The 24,513-nt window shown below is 43.2% G+C and overlaps 2 protein-coding genes across 3 annotated transcripts in view; one reads left to right on the top strand and one right to left on the bottom strand.

Moving 5' to 3' along the window:
* ep300a (EP300 lysine acetyltransferase a) overlaps positions 1–8,655 on the top strand; it is a 48,920-nt gene extending 40,265 nt beyond the window's left edge. The window contains 7 exon segments of the mRNA XM_079656831.1: positions 165–278; positions 700–865; positions 1,852–2,019; positions 2,113–2,274; positions 3,226–3,507; positions 3,718–4,788; positions 4,790–8,655. Coding sequence (XP_079512957.1) covers positions 165–278; positions 700–865; positions 1,852–2,019; positions 2,113–2,274; positions 3,226–3,507; positions 3,718–4,788; positions 4,790–6,835 — 4,009 coding nt within the window. The 3' untranslated portion in view covers positions 6,836–8,655.
* A 3,289-nt stretch (positions 8,656–11,944) lies between these two features.
* On the bottom strand, positions 11,945–24,462 carry cbx7b (chromobox homolog 7b). Of its 2 annotated transcripts, XR_013803774.1 has the most exons (7): positions 24,225–24,462; positions 21,152–21,195; positions 20,951–21,016; positions 20,586–20,652; positions 18,439–18,754; positions 15,031–15,707; positions 11,945–14,956 (listed from the first exon to the last, which is right to left on the bottom strand). XR_013803774.1 is itself a non-coding variant. In XM_079657371.1 (6 exons), the coding sequence occupies exons 1-6, from the start codon at positions 24,291–24,293 to the stop codon at positions 15,496–15,498; spliced, it is 774 nt and encodes a 257-aa protein (XP_079513497.1). In that variant the 5' UTR covers positions 24,294–24,462; the 3' UTR covers positions 11,945–15,495. The 2 variants fall into 2 exon arrangements, 1 of the variants encoding a protein (XP_079513497.1); XM_079657371.1 differs by having other exon boundaries at positions 11,945–15,707.
* Positions 24,463–24,513: the final 51 nt, after the last annotated feature.

Genomic DNA, 24,513 nt, shown 5'->3' with positions numbered 1-24,513 from the left:
TCATGATCTGTGTTCCTAATAAACATTTGAATACAAAATAATATCACAATATTAACGATCTCTCTCTCTCTTTCTCTCTCTCTCTCTCTCTCTCTCTCTCTCTCTCTCTCTCTCTCTCTCTCTCTCTCTCTCTCTCTCTCTCTCTCTCTCTCTCTCTCTCTCAGGCGAGTTTACATCTCCTACCTGGACAGCATTCACTTCTTCCAGCCTCGCGGTCTCAGAACAGCCGTTTACCACGAAGTCCTCATCGGATACCTGGAATACGTCCGGAAGTTGGGGTAAGAGCTTCTGCTCACACACTTAAGACAGGGAGAAGTAAACATTTGCTATAAGGGAACAGTAAACATTGAGACCCTCCCCTTGTCATTGTTCTGTTTCCTGATGTGCATCTTATTAGGGATGGGTATCGTTAAGGTTTTAACGGTACTAATACTTTTATCGATCCGGTCCTTTAACGGTATTCTTATCGGTTCTTTTGAGAAGAAAAAAAACATTGCATAACATATTAAACAAAATAAATTAAATAAATAATATTTCACATCAAAAGAAATAAAAGTGTTTTAACACATTAAATAATGTGATGACAGAACTGTAAACGGAATAGCTGAAACTTAATAAAGGGTTTATTCCACCTTTTCCCATCTCCTATAGCTTCCTTCAGTCTGTAAATTAACTTCCTCTCCTCTCTCCTTTCCTCAGCTACACCACTGGGCACATCTGGGCCTGCCCGCCCAGCGAAGGAGACGACTACATCTTCCACTGTCACCCCGCGGACCAGAAGATCCCCAAACCCAAACGCCTGCAGGAGTGGTACAAGAAGATGCTGGACAAATCTGTGGCGGAGAGGATAGTGCACGACTACAAGGTAATAATTGTTTTGGCTTCCTTCCTTGTTCATCTATCCATCCACTAGACGCCTTAAACAGCCATGTTTTAACTCGTGCAACAAAGAAAATAGGTCTTTACAATAGAGTGCCACAGTGACGCGTCCTAAAACCCGGAAGTCTGTAGGCCGTTGTTGTGAGTGTGGACGGTCGGAGCATATACAACGTTAGCTTAAAACACGCATTTTAAAAGGTTCTTCGCCTGCCGTCTTGTCTGGAGACTGGTCGAAGCATTAATTCATGGTTTTTACTAACCGGTATCAGTATGTTGTTACTTCGGCATCATTTTGAAACATGTATTACAATTAAATCACGGTAAAATATGTTCGTTGTAGCCACTCACGTCACTAGTTTAGCATACTCAGCCCGGTTGTTGGCCCGGAAAGAACCACGATTTTTGGAGGGCCAGAAAAAACTGTTAGCCGGAACTACCCCTGGTGGAAACACACACGCGGCTGCTACATGCAGCAACACACGACGGGGATAGCGGAGAGAAGCGCTCCAAGGTGTGGTTAAATGTTACCCGTCTTGAGGTGGACAATGCTCGTTGCCAAGAGTGCAATAAGAGTTTAGCATGTAAGGGCGGTAACACGAGCAATTTGTCTAAACATTTAGCAAAAGTGCACCACATCCAGACGGAGGAATGCACCGGGTTCGACTGTCTTTCTAGTAGCTCTGTAGCCCTGTCCACGAGTAACGTTTCCACGTCAGGTGTTATGTATGCTAGCAGCAACACACGGAGTTAACTCAACAAACATGGGTTAATGATTAGAGGTAACTGAGTTATTTATTTTGTTAGTTTTGTTCACAATTTGTTTAGTTAGTTTACCTTATTTTTCTCTCCAAAAGAACCGATAATCGGTATCGATAAAAGTAGTAGTACCGTTAAAACCTTAACAATACCCGTCCCTATAAATGACTGATTTCGATGCAAAACACTAACTTTATTTCCAATTCTCCCCTACAGGACGTGTTCAAGCAGGCGACAGAGGATCGGTTGACGAGTGCCAACGAGCTGCCGTACTTTGAGGGCGACTTCTGGCCCAACGTCCTGGAGGAGAGCATCAAAGAGCTGGAGCAAGAGGAGGAGGAGAGGAAGAGGGAGGAGAACAGCACGTCCAACGAGAGTATCGATGTAAGAGTGTGTATTTCTTTTTACTCCGTGTTGAGAAATCATCATAATAAAACCGCCTGAGCTTGTTGATAAAGCCTTCCTCTCTTCGTGCAGGATACCAAAGGTGACAGTAAAAACGCAAAGAAGAAGAACAACAAGAAGACGAGTAAGAACAAGAGCAGTCTGAGCCGAGCCAATAAGAAGAAGCCGGGGATGCCCAACGTGTCCAACGACCTCTCGCAGAAACTCTACGCCACCATGGAGAAACACAAGGAGGTGAGTCTGGAGGACATTCTGATTCCCTTAAAGGGGACATATTATTTAAAATCCACTTCTTCATGTCTCTTCTACATCAACATGTGTCCCCTCTTCTTCATGTGTCTTCTACATCAACATGTGTCCCCTCTTCTCCATGTCTCTTCTACATCAACATGTGTCCCCTCTTCTTCATGTCTCTTCTACATCAACATGTGTCCCCTCTTCTCCATGTCTCTTCTTCATCAACATGTGTCCCCTCTTCTCCATGTCTCTTCTACATCAACATGTGTCCCCTCTTCTCCATGTCTCTTCCACATCAACATGTGTCCCCTCTTCTTCATGTCTCTTCTACATCAACATGTGTCCCTCTTCTTCATGTCTCTTCTACATCAACATGTGTCCCCTCTTCTTCATGTCTCTTCTACATCAACACGTGTCCCCTCTTCTCCATGTCTCTTCTACATCAACATGTGTCCCCTCTTCTTCATGTCTCTTCTACATCCACATGTGTCCCCTCTTCTCCATGTCTCTTCTACATCAACATGTGTCCCCTCTTCTTCATGTCTCTTCTACATCAACATGTGTCCCCTCTTCTTCATGTCTCTTCTACATCGACATGTGTCCCCTCTTCTCCATGTCTCTTCTACATCAACATGTGTCCCCTCTTCTCCATGTCTCTTCTACATCAACATGTGTCCCCTCTTCTCCATGTCTCTTCTACATCACCATGTGTCCCCTCTTCTCCATGTCTCTTCTACATCAACATGTGTCCCCTCTTCTTCATGTCTCTTCTACATCAACATGTGTCCCCTCTGTGGAAAGAGACTCTGAAAGTTTCAGGAACAAAGATTCTCTCTCTTTTTGATCCATTTCTATAAAAACCTGTCTTTCATTTTAGTAAAGCACTTTGATTCACTTTGTGTTGAAAGATATATATATATAAACTTGCCTTGCCCTCTTTTCCCCCAGGTGTTCTTCGTGATCCGGCTCATCGCAGCCCCCATGTCGAACTCCCTGCCCCCCATCACTGACCCCGACCCCCTGATGGCCTGCGACCTGATGGACGGCCGCGATGCTTTCCTCACGTTGGCGCGGGACAAACATCTGGAGTTCAGCTCTCTGCGTAGGTCCATGTGGAGCTCCATGTGCATGCTGGTGGAGCTGCACAACCAGAGCCAGGACCGCTTCGTATACACCTGCAACGAGTGCAAACACCACGTGGAAACACGCTTCCACTGCACCGTCTGCGAGGTCAGTTTGGGAAAGGTAGCTTGGCTGGGTCTTAATTTCAGGGTTGAACATAAGGGGTAGAAGCACCATTCATAACTTTGCTAAAATACTGGATATTTGTAATTTGTAATAACAACTAATACCAAAAATAAATGTTGGATGTTTTCTAGATGTGTTATGTTAACATCCTTCAGATCACTAACCTTTCCTCTCCCATGTCTTTCCTCCCAGGACTACGACCTGTGCATCACCTGCTACAACACTAAGGGCCACGTGCACAAGATGGAGAAGTTGGGCCTGGGTCTGGACGACGAGAGCAGCAACTCGTCAGCCGCAGCGACTCAGAGCCCCGGAGACTCACGGCGCCTCAGCATCCAGCGCTGCATCCAGTCCCTGGTCCACGCCTGCCAGTGCCGCAACGCCAACTGCTCGCTGCCGTCCTGCCAGAAGATGAAGCGCGTGGTGCAGCACACCAAGGGCTGCAAGAGGAAAACCAACGGCGGCTGTCCCATCTGCAAACAGCTCATCGCGCTCTGCTGCTACCACGCCAAACACTGCCAGGAGAACAAGTGTCCGGTTCCCTTCTGTCTCAACATCAAGCACAAGCTCCGCCAGCAGCAGCTTCAGCACCGGCTCCAGCAGGCGCAGATGTTGAGGAGGAGGATGGCCAGCATGCAGAGGGTCGGACAGTCTGGAGGAGGAGGAGGAGGAGGAGGAGGAGCTCCAGGAGGAAATGGATTACCTTCTCCCAGCGCAAACAACGGATCAACAGCGCCTGGAACACCGACTTCTGTGGGGGGAACGCAGCCGCCCACCCCTCAGACACCGACACATGGGAACATGCCCGCTCTCCCCCAGCAGCAGGGAGGCATGGGGGGGATGGGAGCCATGGGAGGCATGGGAGGAATGGGGCAGCAACAAGGCGGTCCTCAGCATCACCTCCATCAGTATCAGCCTGTGGGAGTTGGAGGGGGGATGATGAACTCCCCTCAGCAGCAAATGGTGCCTCAAATCCAGGCTCCAAACGTCCAGCAGCACCAGGGGGTTCTTCCTCCGTACAACCCCAGACCCGCAGGAGCGTCACCTTTACACCAGTCTCTAGGAAAACCAGGATCCACCCCTCCCCAGCAGCAACAACAACAACAACAGCAAGCCATCATGCCGGGGCAGAACCAGCAGCAGGGGCCCCCTCTGGCTGCTGTGGAGACGGCGCTGAAGATCCAGCGACTCGCAGAGACCCAGAGACAGATGGCTCAGGCTCAGGCTCAGGCTCAGGCTCAGATACGAGGCATGGGCCAGGGGGGGGGGTCTGATGCCCCAACACCCGCACCACCAGACCCCCCAGGTTCAGATGGGCATGCCCCCCCACATTGGGGCACAGGGCATGCCCCCCCAGAATCAGGGAGTCGTCGGCAGGACTATGTTAGAGCAGCAGGGCATGTTAGCGGGGCTTCAGCAGCAGCAGCAGGGCGGCCCCCCCCAGACTCAGCTGCTGCCTCATCAGGTGCAGCAGCAGGGGGGGGCGCAGCAGCAGTGGGGGGGGGGCGCACCTCCCAACATGAGCCCCCAGCAGAGGATGATGGGTCACATGCAGCAGCAGCAGGCAGGAATCCCTCAGCAGGCCATGAATCAGCAGCAAGGGGCTCGAGGGCTGATGCAGGTGATGGGGGGAGCTGCGGGGCTCTCGGGGGTCTCAGCAGGGGTCCAGAACTCGATAGTAGCGGCGGCGGCGTCAGGAAACCTCCCCCAGGCTGCGCTGCAGGATCTCCTGAGGACCCTGCGCTCCCCCAGCTCCCCTCTCCAACAGCAGCAGGTGCTCAACATCCTGCGCTCAAACCCAACCCTCATGGCCGCTTTCATCCGTCAGAGAGCAGCCAGGTACCAGGGGGGTCCTGGGGGGGGCCCCGGTGGGGGGGGGCCTCCACAGGGGGTTCCACCACAGCAGGGGGGTCCTGGGGGAGGGGCGAGGTTCCCTGGAGTCCTGCCCGGTGTGGGAGTGGACGGGCAGCAGCAGCAGCAGGTTAGCGTGAACCAGGCGGGGGTTAACATGGCTCAGGGGGGGGCAGCTGCAGGGGGGAATATGCCCACCATGGCTCAGCTTCAGCAGCTACAGCAGCAGCAGCAGCAGCAGCAGCAGCAGCAGCAGCAGCAACAACAACAACAACAACAGCAACAACAACAACAACAGCAGCAGCAGCAGCAGCAGCAGCAGCAGCAACAACGCCCCATGCTACCTGGGAAGCTACAGCAACAGCAAATGGCTGCATTACAACAGCAACAACAACAGCAACAACAGCAACAGGGAGCTGTGATGCAACCACAACAACCAGGGCAACCGGGAAACATCGGCAACATGAATCCACAGTTCAGAGAGCTGCTGATGAGGAGGCAACTTCTTCAACAACAGCAACAACAGCAACAGCAACAACAGCAACAGCAACAACAGCTACAACAACAGCAACAGATGGGGAACCACGGGCAGTTCCAGCCTCAGCAGGGCCAGCAGGGCTTCATGCAGCCGGGCTCAGGTCTGCCCCCCCCCTCTGCTGCCCCACAGCCTGGAGGTGGAGCCCCCGCCCCCCCCCAGCAGCAGGGTGGGGGGGCCACAGTGCCCAGCCCACAGCAGCAGAGCTACACTAACAACATGTCTCAGGTTGCTGCGGCGATCCAGCAGCGGCTCCAGCACCAGATGCAGCTTCAACAACAACAACAACAACAACAACAACAACAGCAGCAGCAGAACTCAATGAGTCAGGATGGAGGTGGAGGTCAAAGTGGAGTTTCAGGTGGAGGACAGACCACCCAGAGCATGCTCCACCAGAACATCCACCAGAGGCTCCTCCAGCAGCAGCAGCAGCAGCAGCAGCATCTCAGCGGGGGGTCTCCGGGGCAACACAGCAGCCCAATGAGCCCACAACAACAACAACAGATGGTTCAGTCTCCGCGGCCCCACCTTCAGGCTCAGGGCGGTTTGGGTGCAGCGGTTCGATCTCCGCAACCGTCGCCGAGGCCTCAATCGCAACCGCCTCGATCCAGCCCGTCCCCCCGCATGCAGCCGGCGTCATCGCAACCGCAACCCCCGCAACCGTCGCCGCATCGCAACCCCCCGCAAACAGGCTCCTCCCCTCATCTCATCGCGCAGCATCATCAAAACATGGCGCCGCCGCAGAATCCCCCGCTTCCTCCAGATCAGTTCAGCTCGGAGCAGAACAACATCATGTCTCAACTGAGCGGGATGACGGGGATGCAGTCGGACATGTTAGGGGGAAACAACAACAATAATAATAATAACAATAACCCGGATCTGCAGACGACGAACATTAACCACAACAGTTTGGATCTGATGTAGCCTCGTCGCTCTCCGTCTCTGATTTTTAAAGAAACTGCCGCGATATGGAGAGCGAGGCGGGACTTTTTTTTTTGTTGAAGTTTTTATTTTTTATTTAAATATTTTTGTGATGTATAATAAATAAGAACTGCCTTCCTATGGGAGATAAATCTTTAGAAGTCAATAAATGAATAAATTAAAAACAATGGTAAGTTATTGCTGTTAATATATATCTATATATATTTTTGCCAATTGTGTACAAAGGGGGGGGGGGGGGGCAGTGTTTTCAGGTTGAAGATATTTCTTCCTTATTAAGTCGATATTTTTGGGGATTTTTTGCCTTTTTATGAATATTTTTAAGATTTTAAATGTGGCGAAGAATTAAAAGTGAGTGACACGATGTACCTTTTTTTCCCCCCCTTCCTCAAATACCCATAATTGTATTTTGCAGAGTATATTTTATTTCTGAATTTATTATTATGTTTCCTCCCTTCTCGATGACATATCTTCTGTTACAGAAATCCTTATTCTGTACGACACACATATAGACTTTATTTTATATGATAAAGGGAGGGGAGTTAGATGCGTTTTGTTTCAGGGTTTATAAATTAGAAACCTCAGCAGTGTTTTTTGGGGGGTGGTATTTTTCTGCAAACAAATCCTCCTCGCACCACTTTCTCCTCTGAATGTCCCTTTTCTCCTGAAAGGGAGGAGGAGCCCCTGTTTTAAAGCTGGACGACGTTTATGTACATATATATTTACAGCCTTGTTTATAAACTGTGACATGGAGAAGCCTGCCTGTACCCTCACAAACAGTTCCCCTTCTTTACATCCCCGCTAATTCAATGTTGTACAGAAAATGGTGGACTTAGATACTGTTTTTGTAATGAAAGTGAAATTGAAATGTAAAAAAAATACACGCCTGTACATACTTTTAAAAGCCGTATAAGCAGAGGGATTATTTTTCTGCTGCTTGTCCCCCCCTTTCTTGTTTGGATATTTGCTGTATCTGTATAAAAACACAAAAACTCCTGAGCTACTGTACAGCATTGAGATGATTTTGTAAGCAGGTACAGTGGGGGGGGAGGGGGGGGTGTTGAAGGTCACAAGCGCCTTTTTCTGTGTATTTTTGACAAGGTTTTTGGGAGGGAGGGGTTATTGCAAACACACCTGAACACTCTCACACAGGTGGACACCGGAAAAAAGAGTTTAAATTTAGCTTTTTATGGACTGAAGCTCACTATTTTTCTCACAAAAGGTTGGGCTTGCTGGGTATATAAGAGGGGGGGGGGGGGCATCCGAACCAGGTGGCAATATATCTTGAGACTTATTTTGTAAGAAAACAAGGAAAAACTGTCTTTTTTTATATATAGATATATTATTTTATTTTATTTTTTTGGAAATAAAACTTGAAGCTACAGGAATTATTAGATAAAAACAATGTTTTTGTTTTGTATTGAAGATGTAATGGTGATGCAACACGACACTGCAGACCCCCCGCGGAGAATCTCCTGATATAGTTGTAAACATACTGAATCACTGTACAAACCCGATAACTGAACAAATACCTTCTCTTTTCAATCACTTCTTCTTCTGCTCAACAGAGACTGGAAATAAGACTTATTTAAATATTTGTTTCTTAGTATTACAAATGGAAAAACTTTGACCACTTTTTCTTTTTTTGTTAACAATTTTTTGGTGCTCGCTGAGAGAAAGCGAAAATAACTGTTGCTCCATTTTCATTAGTTTCCTTTTTTCTTAAGTTATTTTGGTGGTCTGATTGTTTTTTTTGCCAATAAATTAATTGTACAATAAAGTATGTTTGTACCATTGGAAAAATACCCCGTTGTTGACTCCTTTTTCACATCTATATATATGAGATATTTGAGAAATGAAGCTCAGCGCAAGTTCAACCAGGAAGACCGTCTTTACTCTTCATTTACTATCATGTTACTACTCTCTCTCCTCTCTATAAATGATCGGGAGCGTCACTCTACAGCTTAACCAATCACTTCGCTCTATTCTCACAAGCCTATCATAGCGCTCCGTTAACCCTTTTAAATCTGCTCTCCCCTCTGACAGCTGTCATTTCAGGTGACTCGACGCAACCCTCCTCCACCCCTTTTCACCTCCTGTCCCTCTGAATCCGGGGTTGCGTTCCGATAATCCAAAAATCAGCTCCTAAATTCTAACCCTATCTCCTATTCCTTGACCTCTGAGTGAAACGTCACGGGGTTAAGGGATAGTGGATAGGAGAATTCAAAAGGACTTAGGAGAAGAGACTGCGGTACTTTAGAGAATCCGAATGCACTTTCACTATCTGACGTGTTTATGATGCGCCAGCGGACGTCATTCTGTGCGTCTGCTGCTGTGGTGAAACTATGGAAACTACAGTGTTCTATACAACGGACTACATGGATGTTTAATAAGAACGAGGGACTCATCTTGAGACTCTGCACCGTGCTCTGATGCTGTTGTGTTATGCTTTATGAACGGGGACAACAGAGAAACATATTCTTCATGACCAAAGTTGTAATTGAAATAAAAAAGGAAAGTGAAATTTATGCTCGTCACCCTCTCCCTCCGGTCCACATGAATACAAATGATCCCAATACGTATGATTGTATGAAAAGATCTTAAAATCAATACAAATGTATTTATTATAAACGTTAGTCCTTAACACCTATCACTGTTTACATCACCATTCAAACATCTTTTAAAAGTTGAACAAACCCCACACAGCTCAGTGAAATGTTGACTTTATTTGATAATTTCAGTAAAAACTAACGTTCATGTTTCTCTTTTTGATAATAATACTGATGAACGTTCAAAACAAAGCACTTTGGCAACTTACCACATACGTTTTAAAATGCTTAATAAGCACCGTAACTTTCATGATATAATTTCTCCGTCATAATCGTTTGTTTCCGTGAACGGCCGACTGTTGTGTGACGCAAATGCTGCGGCTGCAAGGCATTGTGGGGCAGCCTTTTCTCCTCTCCTTTCGGTAAGGGAGGTCCAGTGGTTCCTAAGCTAAAGGAGGTTATAAAGGAAGTTTGAAACCTCCTCTCCTTTCATTTGGAGAATTGGAACGGCACTTAACATGGCTGCCACTGACGTACTTCCGGGTCATTTCACTTGGTTAGGAAGGTTCCTAAGCTAAATGGACTATTGGAACGCAACCCAGGGTCAAGCTCCTCCCCTTCAGACCGAACCAACTATCCATTCACCACCACCAGTGTCTAGACCCCAGGGGGGTTTCATCGGATCGGTTCTCCCCTCCTCAATTCAGAACATGTGACACGTTAATCCAGTAGAACAGACAGCTGTCAAGGACTGTGATGAAAAAAAAAATCGTAATAATTAAATGTTTCCACACAAATTATAATGTTTTGCAAATTATTTGGCGGCCCATTTGCAATGCCTTCGCGGACCACTAGGGGGCCGCGGCCCACAGGTTGGGAAACGCTGCTTTAGTGTGTCAATACAGGACTGTCTCAGAAAATTAGAATATTGTGATAAAGTTCTTTATTTTCTGTAATGCAATTAAAAAAACAAAAATGTCATACATTCTGGATTCATTACAAATCAACTGAAATATTGCAAGCCTTTTATTATTTTAATATTGCTGATTATGGCATACAGCTTAAGAAAACTCAAAAATCCTATCTCAAAAAATTAGAATAGTTCCTCAGACCAAGTAAAAAAAAAAGATTTATAACAGCAAAACACAATCAAACATTTGAAAATGTCCATTAATGCACTCAGTACTTGGTTGGGAATCCTTTTGCACGGATTACTGCATCAATGCGGCGTGGCATGGAGGCAATCAGCCTGTGGCATTGCTGAGGTGTTATGGATGCCCAGGATGCTTCAATAGCGGCCTTTAGCTCATTAGCATTGTTGGGTCTGGTGTCTTTCAGCTTCTTCTTCACAATACCCCACATATTCTCTATGGGGTTCAGGTCAGGGGAATTTGCAGGCCAATCGAGGACAGTAATGCCATGGTCAGTACACCAGTTACTGGTGGTTTTGGCACTGTGGGCAGGTGCCAGATCATGCTGGAAAATGAATTCCTCATCTCCATAGAGCTTTTCAGCAGACGGAAGCATGTAGTGCTCTAAAATCTCTTGGTACACAGCTGCATTTACTCTGGGCTTGATGAAACACAGTGGACCAACACCAGCAGCTGACATGGCTCCCCAAACCATCGCTGACTGTGGGAACTTCACACTGGATTTCAAGCAACTTGGATTTTGCTCCTCTCCAGCCTTTCTCCAGACTCTGGCGCCTTGACTTCCAAATGAAATACAAAACTTGCTTTCGTCTGAAAAGAGGACTTTGGACCACTGTGCAACTGTCCAGTGCTTCTTTTCCTTAGCCCAAGTCAGACGCCTCTTCCGTTGTCTTGAGTTCAGAAGTGGCTTGACCATGGGAATACGGCTATTGTAGCCCATTTCCCGGACACGTCTGTGAACAGTGACTTTTGATACCTGGACTCCAGCTTCAGTCCACTGTCTTTGAAGCTCCCCCAAATTCTGGAAGCGACTCTTCTTCACAATGCTGTTAAGGCTGCGGTCATCTCTCTTGGTTGTGCAGCGTTTCCTGCCACATTTCCCCCTTCCAACAGACTTTTTGTGGATGTGCTTTGAAACTGCACTCTGTGAACAGCTTGCTCTTTGAGAAATTTCTTTTTGTGTCTTACCCTCCTGATGGAGGGTGTCAATGACGGTCCTCTGGACAGCAGTCAGATCAGCAGTCTTCCCCATACTTGTGATTTAGTTTACTGAACCAAGCTGAGTGTTTTTCAAGGCTCAGGAAACCCTTGCAGGTGTTTCGAGTTAATTAGACGATTCAAGTGATTCGTTGAACACCCTACTAGTATACTTTTTCATGATATTCTAATATTTAGAGATAGGATATTTGAGTTTTCTTAAGCTGTATGCCATAATCAGCAATATTAAAATAATAAAAGGCTTGCAATATTTCAGTTGATTTGTAATGAATCCAGAATGTATGACATTTTTGTTTTTTTAATTGCATTACAGAAAATAAAGAACTTTATCACAATATTCTAATTTTCTGAGACAGTCCTGTAAGCAACTGAACAATAAGGGACTCAAACCATAGTAAACATGAGTAACATTTATTTTAGTATAAACATCCCATACACAGGGACAATCACAATAAAGTGCAAATATTCAGGAAGCAGCACAACATCAGCCGACGTCCAATCAGGAGCTCTCATGTTATACAGTAGCATTCGCGGTTTATCACAAACTTTATAAAAACGTTTCTGTTTCAGTCCACAAATACACAGAATAAAGAATACATTCAGGTCAATGTAGAAAAATAAGAAATACTTTAATCCCCTCGGTCTTCCTCTCTTTGACGTTTCCTCATATTTCAAGTAATAACAGCATCAGTAGAGGAAAAATGTGTGTGTGTGTGTGTGTGTGTGTGTGTGTGTGTGTGTGTGTGTGTGTGTGTGTGTGTGTGTGTGTGTGTGTGTGTGTGTGTGTGTGTGTGTCCAGCAACATCAGGCACTTTCTATCCCTACGCGGCAGGACGCAACAGATTCAGGTTTTTATTAGATGTTCTTAATTATTAATATTCATTTTTCTCAACTATTTCCTGCCGTATTATTAAATAAGTCTACGCAGCTGAGCGGACACCTGTCACTCTCAATTAATGTATTTTTGGGTGATTTATTGAATAACAACTCAAGAGTTATTAATTGTTATGAAGCTGCGTTAATCAAATGACAGCCACATTGTTACCTAAAGTGTCTCAACCACGTTTAAGGAGTGCAATGCAACTGAAAGGTAGGAATTCAATTAAACCACTTTTGTATATCTAACAGTTGTAAGTCATGTAAACTATGTGATGTATACCCTGTCAGTCACACTATAGAGGCTCCTAATGATCAGTAGGCCTACATACAGTGCAATTCAATAATACATGATACTATTTATCTATCTTCATTCGGTACAATACTCAGTCATCACGAGTGTGTTTTGAGAGGATGAGGAGGAGTAAACGGAGGAAACTACAGTGTGTGTTTGTATTGATGTAACTGCACTGCAGGAAAAACAACAAGCAGGCGCTTTGAATCTCACGGAGGATCTGGAAACACGAACAAGACGAAGCCAAGTGTCGAACAGGAGATCAAACTGTAGTTATTATGAGTGTTATGGAACAGAGGACATGTTTGTATGCACAGAGAACTCAACCTGTACTATTTGACACTCTTCACCAACTACTTTTTCCAATATCTGTTGTAAATCTATTCATGACTTTGAAAAAAAGTGCTAATGAACGCTGGTTACATTAGCACAATCTGACGTGGTGTACTCCTAAGAGCCCAGACTTCAGAATAAAAGCATGAAAGGAGATAAGGACAGTAACCGTTCAAAACAAAAGCATGATAAAAGCTACAAACTTGAACATTTTCATGCATGAAGTCCATTTTGTCAATTGCTTAAAGGGACCACAGATAGACACATACAAAGGTGAAGTCCCTTTACTTTGAATAGGCAACATGGGACTTTATTTTGAAAAATATAAGTAAGTTTGAGGACTTTCAAACACAATGTTTGTATGTTTAACAGATAATAACTTAAAGGGGACCTATCATGCAAAATGCACTTTCTGATGTCTTTCATACATAAATATGTTTCCCCGATGTGTCGAGGAACTCACGCAGCGTCAGAAAATAAAACCCTTTCTCTTTTCCTCCGTACCCAAATCTTTTAAAAACGGGGGTACAACGAGCGGATAGATTCCATCCGAACTAACGTCAAATCGGCAGCGGACCCACAGGAAGTTGCCATCAGAAACAATGCCTGACGTATTTTGGACGTAATCTCGTCTTTGTTTACATTAGCAAGCCTCGCTAACACTCAGAGCTAACCTGTACTGGAGAGCACATGTGTTTAAAAAGCAGGAAATAAAAAAAGGAACTCACCTTGTGATAAACCCGCAAGAGAAAAAGAATTTGAGCTCCATACTGTTTCAGAAATAATCCTTGATGTGGTTTAGAACAGGATGGCGTTTCATCACAGCAGAATTTAACTTTATCTCCGGTAGAATTCTGATCAGGCATTAGCTCCGCCTCCTCTTTTTTTTTTTAAGCTAAGGACCCAAAATCCACGTTTCTCTAACAGGGCTGCAAAAGAGGGGTATGAGCAGAATGAGGCATGGCTACAATGGGGGACCTGTTTGGGATTTTAAGCAACAAACTTCACAGACATGTTTTGTATCGGTATGGCCCTACAATATATGTTTCAAATATAGCATAATAGGTCCACTTTAAGAAAGTGTTGTAGTATGAAGGTACACTACAGTTAATTTAGTAACTAAATGACTATTTAAGGGATGAACACATCAATAAATATAATACAGTAATTAAATGTTATGAGTTATAGTTTATGAAATGGGCTGTGGACTTGTATTTGTACTTTAAGTGCTTTTGATAGTAATACTTAAACTTCATTTTGAATGCTTTTACTTGGAACCGAGTATTTCTACACTGTGATGTTACGACTTCTCTCTAAGTTAAAGATATGACTGCTTATTTTTTTGGGACAACCACTGCTAATACCTACTGTTAACTAAAGGCAACTCAAAACAACTCAAACTAAGTGTAGCGTTAACCTGGCGTTCGGCTCATGTTCAGGCGACTCTGTGCATGTAAACGTTCCACTGAGCAGGCTGGAAGTATCAGAGAGGGTTATTGACACGGAATAAAAACAACAACACTGTCCAATAACCAGAAGTGGGAAGTAGTGGAGTACAAATACTTTGTTACTGTACTTAAAGGTGGGGTAGGTAATTTTGGAGAAACCAGCTCGAGTGCGCTAGAATTTGAAAATACACAACCGGAAAAAATCTGCCACTTCCTTACAGAGCCCCTCCTCCAACACACACGAACACGCACATGACCAATGAGGGCACGAGATAAGTTTGTGCACAGATGGAAGGCTGACAGGCAGGTAGGCCATCCAGTTACTTTAGCCGGGCCGGCTCAGATGATTGGTCGTGCTTTTTACAGAACCACGACTTCCACAGATGAAACTGGTATCAGTACTTTACTCCACTAATTATTTTTCTGACGACTTCTTACATTTTGAACAAAAATACCTGTACTTACTACTTCTCACATGTTGAACACAAATACCTGTACTTTCTACTTCTCACATGTTGAACACAAATACCTGTACTTACTACTTCTTACATTTTCCAAACAGGCTGGTTCCTTTAGTCTGAATGTGTGTTTGGTGGCGTGATCATTATTATTTAGAGTGATTGCGTGCCTATTGATTTGAACACGATCCGTGTATCCATAATTTCCTGGTCTTCTCTAAAGAAGAGGGACCAATGGAAACGTTGTCATGTTGCCGTTGTTCAGCATGGAAACATTCATTAGCTAACAATGACATTATTGTTCTATTCATATAAAGGGAGGTCAGGTACTCTTTAAAACAGCTGCTAGTTATGGGTACTTTTTACTGAAGTATATTTAGAATCCCATACTTCTTTACTTTTACTTGAGTAAAGAAGTTTAGTCAGTACTTCTACTTTTACCAGAGTATTATTAAACACGAGTATCTGTACTCCTACTTGAGTAAAAGATGTGTGTACTTTTGCCATCTCTGTCATTAACCACCGTCTTTAAGCCCTCAGATCCTCAGCGGCTCTTTCTCTCTGAAGAAGCCTCGGGGGACTCTGGACTCTCTGAAGGTTACGGTGAGGGAGTTCAGAGAGACGTCTGTGACCGTCACCTCTCCTGGAGCCACGAGCGGCCGCCAGACAGTCTCCGGAATCTTCTCCTCTTCCTCTTCCTCCTCTTCCTCCCCCGGTCTGAGAGAGGAACAGTTCACCCTCTCCTGTCCTGAGGGAGACAGGAACACGGAGAGGAAGACTACAGAATGACATTTATATGATATACGATACTATCACTTTTTTACGACTTTTCTTATAACATATTTTATGATTTTTAAATGGAATTTGATGATATATTATAAAAATGTTATGTCTTTTTTTTTAGACAACTTTGTATCACTTGGTGATTTATGGCTGTCACAGACTTTGTTTATGACATACTGTACTATTTCAGACATCATCTTTTTGAAAGACTTAAAATTACTTTTTGACGATATACTAAACCTTGTTTTTTTATGACATTCAAAAAAAAAAGTGTATGGATTTTTTTTTATCACTTCGGAATGTATTTTTATGACATAATATACTATCACTTTTTACGTATTTTTTGGTTTATTTTATGGCTTTTTATAAAATGTCCTAACACACTATAACATTTATTTTTATAAAATGTCTTATAACATTTCAATGAAGCTCAGCGCAAGTTCTTTCAGGAAGACTGGGATACATTCAGTCCGCAGCTGCAATCAGCTCATCACAGGCGTTGTCTATAACCTATTATATTCACCTCAATCTCCAGCAGCCAATCACTGAGCTGCAGCCAAACTTTAAAATGGTTCTCCTCTCTCCTGCAGTCAGCGTGATTTCAGGTGTTCATGCTGCCGCTCGCCTCCTCCCCATCCACCTCCTTTCATCATATCCAGTGCCCAAAGACCTCATCACATCCCGTCTTCATCCCATCTCCTCATCAAATCAAGATCTTCATCATCATCACCAGAGTCTAGACCCCGGGGGGTTCCCTATATGCTCACGGCTTTATTTCCCCCTTTAGACATACAATTTCAGGATCGGGGTCTAATCGCCAAAGACTTAACATTCATCATGGCATGTGTCAATAAATGTTCTATAAACAAAATGAAGTCTCTCCTAATTGAAATTATCTTGTGGCTTTTCTTTTGAAAAGACTTTTTACATATTTTATGACTTTTAAACTGGATTCTATGATATATTATACTTCTCCTTTTTCCATTTTGATAACCTTTTATCAATTTGTCATTGATTGTTGAAGACATACTATACCAAGACTTTTTTCTAGCTTTTTCTGACATTTCTATCTTTTTATGTTCTTCAGAGGCAGAGGGTTCATCTCAATGTCGAGGAAGGATGCTCCAGAGCCACTATTTCAAGGATGCTGGGTCATCGAGTCCCGCCGAATTACTGTTCCAATGGCCAGGATCCTTGGAATCCTACCAAGGCCGGCGTCCTTCGTTGCGGAAAATTTAGAGGCACATGTTTATCCTCTGCGGTCTTAAAATCCCCACAATGCTTTGCGCACGGGACAATTTCCAAAATCTTTGGGGGGAAAATGTAAGGCAGGGCCTCTCATATGACGCACACCTGCACACTTGCTAGCCTGTTCCATTCTTCGTTCTCCGAATGCCAGGAGAGATTCTTGCCTCGCTTCTTAAGCAACTGACTCAGAGGTACATGTCCTACCAAGGAAGCGTCCTCGACATTGAGAAACACCCAGAGTGTAGAGTTGCAGTCAGTGATTGCATCACTAGCATCACATGTGATCTGTGATTGAGTTAACCTCTCTGCTCTGAGGAGAGATGAAGAAAGGGGCTCTAAACTGAGAAGGCAGATCATCAGCAGATAGACATTAAGAAATATCTAGTGATGTGATTCCTTTAAAAAGTGCAAAAAAGTGCAAAAAATTGGACGTCTAATAAAAAAAAACAATCTTTGATTCAGAATTGAAATGTCAACATTAACATGTATTGACATGTCATGATAGTCGTCACTTTGCAGAGCTCTTACATTTAAAGGGGGCCTATAATGCAAAATTCACTTTCTGATGTATTTTATAGATAAATATGTTTGTGAGACTTACAACGTTTCAGAAAATACAACCGTCTCTCGTTTCCTCCTTACCCACATCTCTAAAAAAAACAAAAACGGGGGTGCAAACCATGTATAATAAGAACTGGATACAGCGTGGGAGGCGGGGTCTCGTTCTTTCCTATGAGAGCTGCTCATTGGCGCATCAAGGCAAAATGGCCCAACTTTTGAGAGCGAAACGTCACAGATTACCCATCATGCCTAGCTGTCAGAGCAGAAGAGCCGGTATTTGACTACCCGATTTGCATGTCTGCCCGATTTTCATTGCGCAAGCGCGAGTTGATCTGCCATATTGGGCAGCTATGTACGGCAAGCCAAACAGGACATTTGACGTCCGTACTGATCTAATAACAGAGTTTTGTTCTTGAATCAACTTTTTTTATGAAAATTAATTTCCCTTTTCCAGGAATCTCAACAGAAAAAGTTTGTCCAGACTATTACATTTCTAATGTTAAAGGGGACCTATCATGCAAAATGCACTTTTTTATGTATTTTATTCATAAATATGTGTCCCCTGTGCGTCGGGGAACTCACACAGCGTCAGAAAATAAAACCCTCTCTTTTCCTCCGTACCCAAATCTCTAAAAACGGGGGAACAACGGAGCTGATCCAGGGTCTTAGGGGTTTTCTGTTTCTGCCTATCATGTCATTGTGTATTTTGGTTTATTTTTGTCAACGCTATTACTGTAACGGTCTTTTTATGTTATTATCCTTATTGTTTTGTCATCTTTTTTGTATTTCTTTTATACATAGCACCTGCAATTGTACTCTGTATTCTCTCCTGTTATTGTGTTACGTGTGGGAAAAACCAATTACCAGAAGAACACTGACACACTTACCTAAATCTAAAGTGCCCTTTGCCATCACCTCCTTTACATCCTCCTCCTCTTCCTCCTCTTCCTCCCCCCGGCCCTCCCAGTCTTCGGCTGTGGGACTCCGAGGGTCGGAGTGAAGACACGTGAACTTTGACCTCCAGGTTTTGCTTCCTGGATGCTGCTCTGGTGTCTCTCTCCTCCTGCAGGAAGCCAACGAGCGCTCCTCTTCCTCAGGGAGCAGAGAGCGAGTCAGAGAGAGACGAAGACGAGGAAGAGGAGGAAGAGGAGGATCGTCCGGAGGCTTGTGAGCGCTGCGCAGATCCATGGTGTAAACCGTATCCTGAATATAAAGCAGAAGATAAACTGGATTACATGACGATTGGTGTGTTTAAAGAAGTATAAAGTATTATTTATTTATTTTATTAAAGGTCCCCTATTACACTGTTTTTCATCAATATATTATAGGTCTCAGATACTGTATGCATGTCTCTGAAGTGTTTGGCTCCAAACACCAAACAGATCATTGCAGCATTACCCACAATCCCCTCTGTTTCAGCCCTGTTTCCAAAGTGCTGATTCTCTGTCTGTTACTTTAGATGAAAATAAGGAGCCCCTCCCCACGCCCCTCTGAGAGAGATTTGGTTAAAAATAACACTTTAGGCGCTTTCACACCGGAGTACTTTTCCCAGGAATAGTTCCGATAGTTCCTGGGATTTTGCGTTCACACCAAAAAGATCTTGAACTAAAACTTTTTTTTGCAAACCTTTTCACCCCCAGGTACTTTCCTGGGAGAAAAAGCCTTGGTTGCTGATTGGCTAAAGGTTACACAAGCCAAAAAATCGTTATGACATCATAAAGTGGCCAAAACCTGATCAGCTCATTTTCAGACAGGTTTTTATAGAAATGGATCAAAAAGAGAGAGAATCTTTGTTCCTGAAACTTTCAGAGTCTCTTTCCACAGAGGGGACACATGTTGATGTAGAAGAGACATGAAGAAGAGAGGACACATGTTGATGTAGAAGAGACATGAAGAAGAGGGGACACATGTTGATGTAGAAGAGACATGAAGAAGTGGGGACACATGTTGATGTAGAAGAGACATGAAGAAGAGGGGACACATGTTGATGTAGAAGAGACATGAAGAAGAGGGGACACATGTTGATGTAGAAGAGACATGAAGAAGAGGGGACACATGTTGATGTAGAAGAGACATGAAGAAGTGGGGACACATGTTGATGTAGAAGAGACATGAAGAAGAGGGGACACATGTTGATGTAGAAGAGACATGAAGAAGAGGGGACACATGTTGATGTAGAAGAGACATGAAGAAGTGGGGACACATGTTGATGTAGAAGAGACATGAAGAAGAGGGGACACATGTTGATGTAGAAGAGACATGAAGAAGAGGGGACACATGTTGATGTAGAAGAGACATGAAGAAGAGGGGACACATGTTGATGTAGAAGAGACATGAAGAAGTGGGGACACATGTTGATGTAGAAGAGACATGAAGAGGAGGGGACACATGTTGATGTAGAAGAGACATGAAGAAGAGGGGACACATGTTGATGTAGAAGAGACATGAAGAAGAGGGGACACATGTTGATGTAGAAGAGACTTGAAAAAGAGGGGACACATGTTGATGTAGAAGAGACTTGAAAAAGAGGGGACACATGTTGATGTAGAAGAGACATGAAGAAGAGGGGACACATGTTGATGTAGAAGAGACTTGAAGAAGAGGGGACACATGTTGATGTAGAAGAGACATGAAGAAGAGGGGACACATGTTGATGTAGAAGAGACATGAAGAAGAGGGGACACATGTTGATGTAGAAGAGACTTGAAGAAGAGGGGACACATGTTGATGTAGAAGAGACTTGAAGAAGAGGGGACACATGTTGATGTAGAAGAGACATGAAGAAGAGGGGACACATGTTGATGTAGAAGAGACATGGAGAAGAGGGGACACATGTTGATGTAGAAGAGACATGAAGAAGAGGGGACACATGTTGATGTAGAAGAGACATGAAGAAGAGGGGACACATGTTGATGTAGAAGAGACATGAAGAAGAGGGGACACATGTTGATGTAGAAGAGACATGAAGAAGAGGGGACACATGTTGATGTAGAAGAGACATGGAGAAGAGGGGACCTTTAAATCAGATTTCTACCTGCAGAAAGAGTCTTTTGGCTTTGGGTCCTTTCCTCCTGTGTCCCAATTGTTTCTCCTTCTGCTCTCTAAAAAAACCAATATATATATAAATAATACAAACAAATAATAATAATAATAATAATAATAAATAAATATATATATATATAAACAATTACATAAATAAGAATGAAAATCACTTCATTATTTTATCGAGGGGCTGTCGGCTATGCGTGGTGGTGAAAAGCTGGTTCGAGGGGCCCCCAGTGAATGTTTGCCTAGGGCCCCCACCGACTCTAGGATCGCGACTGCTTATACGTTTACTGTTATTGTTGTTAGCCATTTAAAATAAACAATAAAATGAAGACTTGTGTTTTGGAGCCTTACTTCTCCTCGTAGGCCTTCACTAAGTGCTGATCCAGAATATGTTCCTCTGGTTCCCATGTGCTGTACCTGCGAGAAGTATCAAACAACTCCATAAATACAGTATGTTTGACATTTTCCATATTTGTTATGCAGCCACTGTATTTGTATGTGAATAAAAAACACATTTCCAACTCTCTCATTAGTTTTGAATGTGTAACTTACTTTGGAGGCCATCCCTTCCACTTTAACAGATACTCCACATTCCCCTGTGGAGACAAAACTAATTTAGAAGCTAATTCCATAAATAACATCAAAGAATATACAGTTTTTTTTCTAATACTGCGTCATTGTCCCATCTACATGTGAATTCATAAAAAAAGCAATAACATAAATGAATTTTTACTCATTAAAGGTCACCTATCATGCTATTTTTAGGCAATAGCATAGGTCTCAGATATATACAAATATATAAAAAACATGTCTATGAAGTGTTTTGCTCAAAATACCAAACAGATCACCCATTCTAGCCATGCCTCATATCCCTCTATTTCACTTCCTGTTTCAAAAGTGCTGATTTGGGGTATAAAGCTTTAACAAATAAATGCGGGACCCGGCAGCTACTGTCTAAACTAAATACTGCCGTGATGAAAAGCCATATCATGGATTATCAAGGATTATCTCTGAAACAGTATGGAGCTCAAAGGCTTTCTCTCTTGCCGGTTATACCACAAGGTGAGTTCCTTTTTACTTCCTGCTTCTTCACACACATGCTCTCCAGTACAGGTTAGCTCTGAGTGTTAGCGATGCTAATGTAAACACCGACCATGCTACGTCCAAAACAGTCGGGCATTGTTTCTGATAGCAACGTTTCTGATAGGGCCGTGGGTCCACATTTCAGATATTACGTCATATCGGACGCAAATCTGGATCAGCTCCGTTGTTCCGCCGTTTATAGAGATTTGGGTACGGAGGAAAAGACAGAGGGTTTTATTTTCTGACGCGAGTTCCCCGACACACCGGGGACACATATATATGTATAAAAGACATAAAAAGTGCATTTTGCATGATAGGTCCCCTTTAAATGCTTCAAAATAATGCATATTTACCATTAACTTATTGCGTTTTAAAGGGTTTTTGTGTAGGAGGATATTTCAAAGCCTTTCAAGTAAATCCACTTCCATAATGACTTTATTCGCACCCTTCAGTATTTGTTAGATGACGTTAAATGTTCCGAATGTTTCCCATCCACCAGCCTCGCCTCTCAGAGTTAGTCACCCTCGCTGACATCATCCCACAATACCTTCAGAGGGTGAAGTCACCACATTTCCCGACTTTGTCTTACTCACCCAGTGTTGCAGTCAAAAGGAGCAATATTGGGTGACACCTCAAATAAAAGTGCCCAAATCTTCAATAACATGCCATGGAAATCATGTCATTTACTTGTACTCATAAAGCCCAAATAGATGCTCTCTGTGACCCCAAACCCCTCTCTAGATCAGGGTTTAACTATATGTAGTGTAAATGTACTGTTTCACTACGGTTAAATCACCTTTAACTTGAATATCAGGGTGTGTTTTATCTCACAGTTTAACAGCAGTTTGTGGAGGACAAATTTAGTCCACATGTGGTTTCATCATCTGCCTTTCTGACTTTCACTTTACACATGAAGCCTCGTTTAAAGCCTCATCTCAAACCATTTACAAAGAGAGGCAAATAAATCTCCAATCTGATCAAATAGAAGTGTATTTAGCTATTTCACTCATTTATCAAGCACAATCTAACTTTAAATGTGAGGATAGAAAATACATTTTTTAGACATTTTGCACATAAAGCTTTAATGACCTTCTAGCCGTGGGTATCTTCAGATTTCTATGGGTATATGCAGGAATCCTGAAGTCAAATTTAATTCCTTTTAAGATCTTTTTTAAGACCCTTTCCATACATTTTAAGACCTCATCTCCACTTGGAGTTTTAACCGGTTACCTTGGCGACACACTTTACCTCACATTGACTATATACAGTATTGATTGTCCTTCCTCCTTATCTTCCAACCATTTGGACCCAGACTTGCATTTCCCCATAACGATGTTGTTTAACAACCGGCGTAAACGGAACTTCGCGCGCTATCAAGCAGTGAGCGTGCGAAGTCCTGTTCAGATGACGTCAAATCCAACGGGATGCCATAAATAAACTACACAGAATCACACTACACACCTACGCAATGATTACATTCAGGCAGACTGTAGAATACAACCTCTCTGGACAATTCATATACTTATTGAAAACAAGCTATAAAATGTAATACCTTGGAAAATGCAGTTTAATACTTTTTAATAGCCTTAATTTTTGCTAAATTGATTTATCAACTTTTAACACTTTTTAAGACACCCTGTATATGTAAGCACAGCGCCACATGTTTAATGTTTTTAATGTTATGTTACCAGGCACATTATCTTCTAAGAGACTTCCTTGTAGTTTGTGTTGCTGTAGTTTATATTTCTACTGATGCCAATTTGAAAAATGCTCTTAAGTTTTCTTGTGGAGCAAAAATAGGCTACAACTGCTTTCTTCCCTGTGTTGCAGAATGACAACAGATTTCCTTACCTACCTATATGTATGACTTATACATCTGTTCGCAGTCTACATATGTATTTATATAGTATTACAATACACAGAGTTTTATTCCATGTAAAGTATTTAATTGTACATGTTTATAGTTTACTTTCTGCATTTTATTTTCACCGTTGTTTCTCTTGCACTTCAATTTCTTCTTGCATTATTCTTTATTTACTTCTATGTCTTAAGTATGTTGTATATTACAATGTATGAGGAGCTCGGGACTTCATATTTTCATTGCCATAACTACGCTTAACTATTGTGCATATAACAATACATATAGCCTTTGAAATAAATGCAATTACAACTTGAGTACAAGCTAGCCTGCCCTAACTTTGGATCTTAGATTAAGCTATAGTTTTGCATACTTCAGAAAGTCTCTAAACTACATTTAATAGTCATGCAATGTTAAATTAGAGGGGCCCTCATGCACTTTAAAGGACCCCAAATATCTAGCTGCACCCCTGCATCATGTGTCAACATATGCTAATTTAGAATGAACGCAACAAACAATCTGCTTTCTCCAAACACCTGACATGATAATCTGCATTCAACACATGAAAGAGACATCATCCTCAAACATTTAGATAACCAGATTGCTGCCATTAATCTCTCTGCATTTCATTAGCATGCAAAGTAGCATTCTTAAAATAAGCTCCTAAATGTTGATAAATGTTACCTTCTTAACTCTTTTTTTCAGGATGCACTCCACAGCAAACACCTGCTCCCCTATAGCTGACAGCTCCATGTGTGTTACGTTTTCACCTGTCAAAGTAAAACCTCCCGGTGTTTACAGACCGAGAGAACCGGGAGATGTTAGCGGTGCTTAAGCTGTGTCCTCCCCGTCTATGGAGCGTTATTTTCGGGTCCGTTAACCTGCAGACCCCTCCGCCAGCTGGATGTTTCGGAACAGTGACTTTACAAAATCTGCGACACATCTGCACACCGCTCTGCGCGCTCCCGTGTCC

The sequence above is a fragment of the Notothenia rossii genome, assembly GCF_949606895.1.
Source record: "Notothenia rossii genome assembly, chromosome: 11".
Taxonomy (NCBI): Eukaryota; Metazoa; Chordata; class Actinopteri; order Perciformes; family Nototheniidae; genus Notothenia; species Notothenia rossii.
Note: the sequence above shows the minus strand (reverse complement) of the source record. Positions and strands in the feature narration are given on the sequence as shown.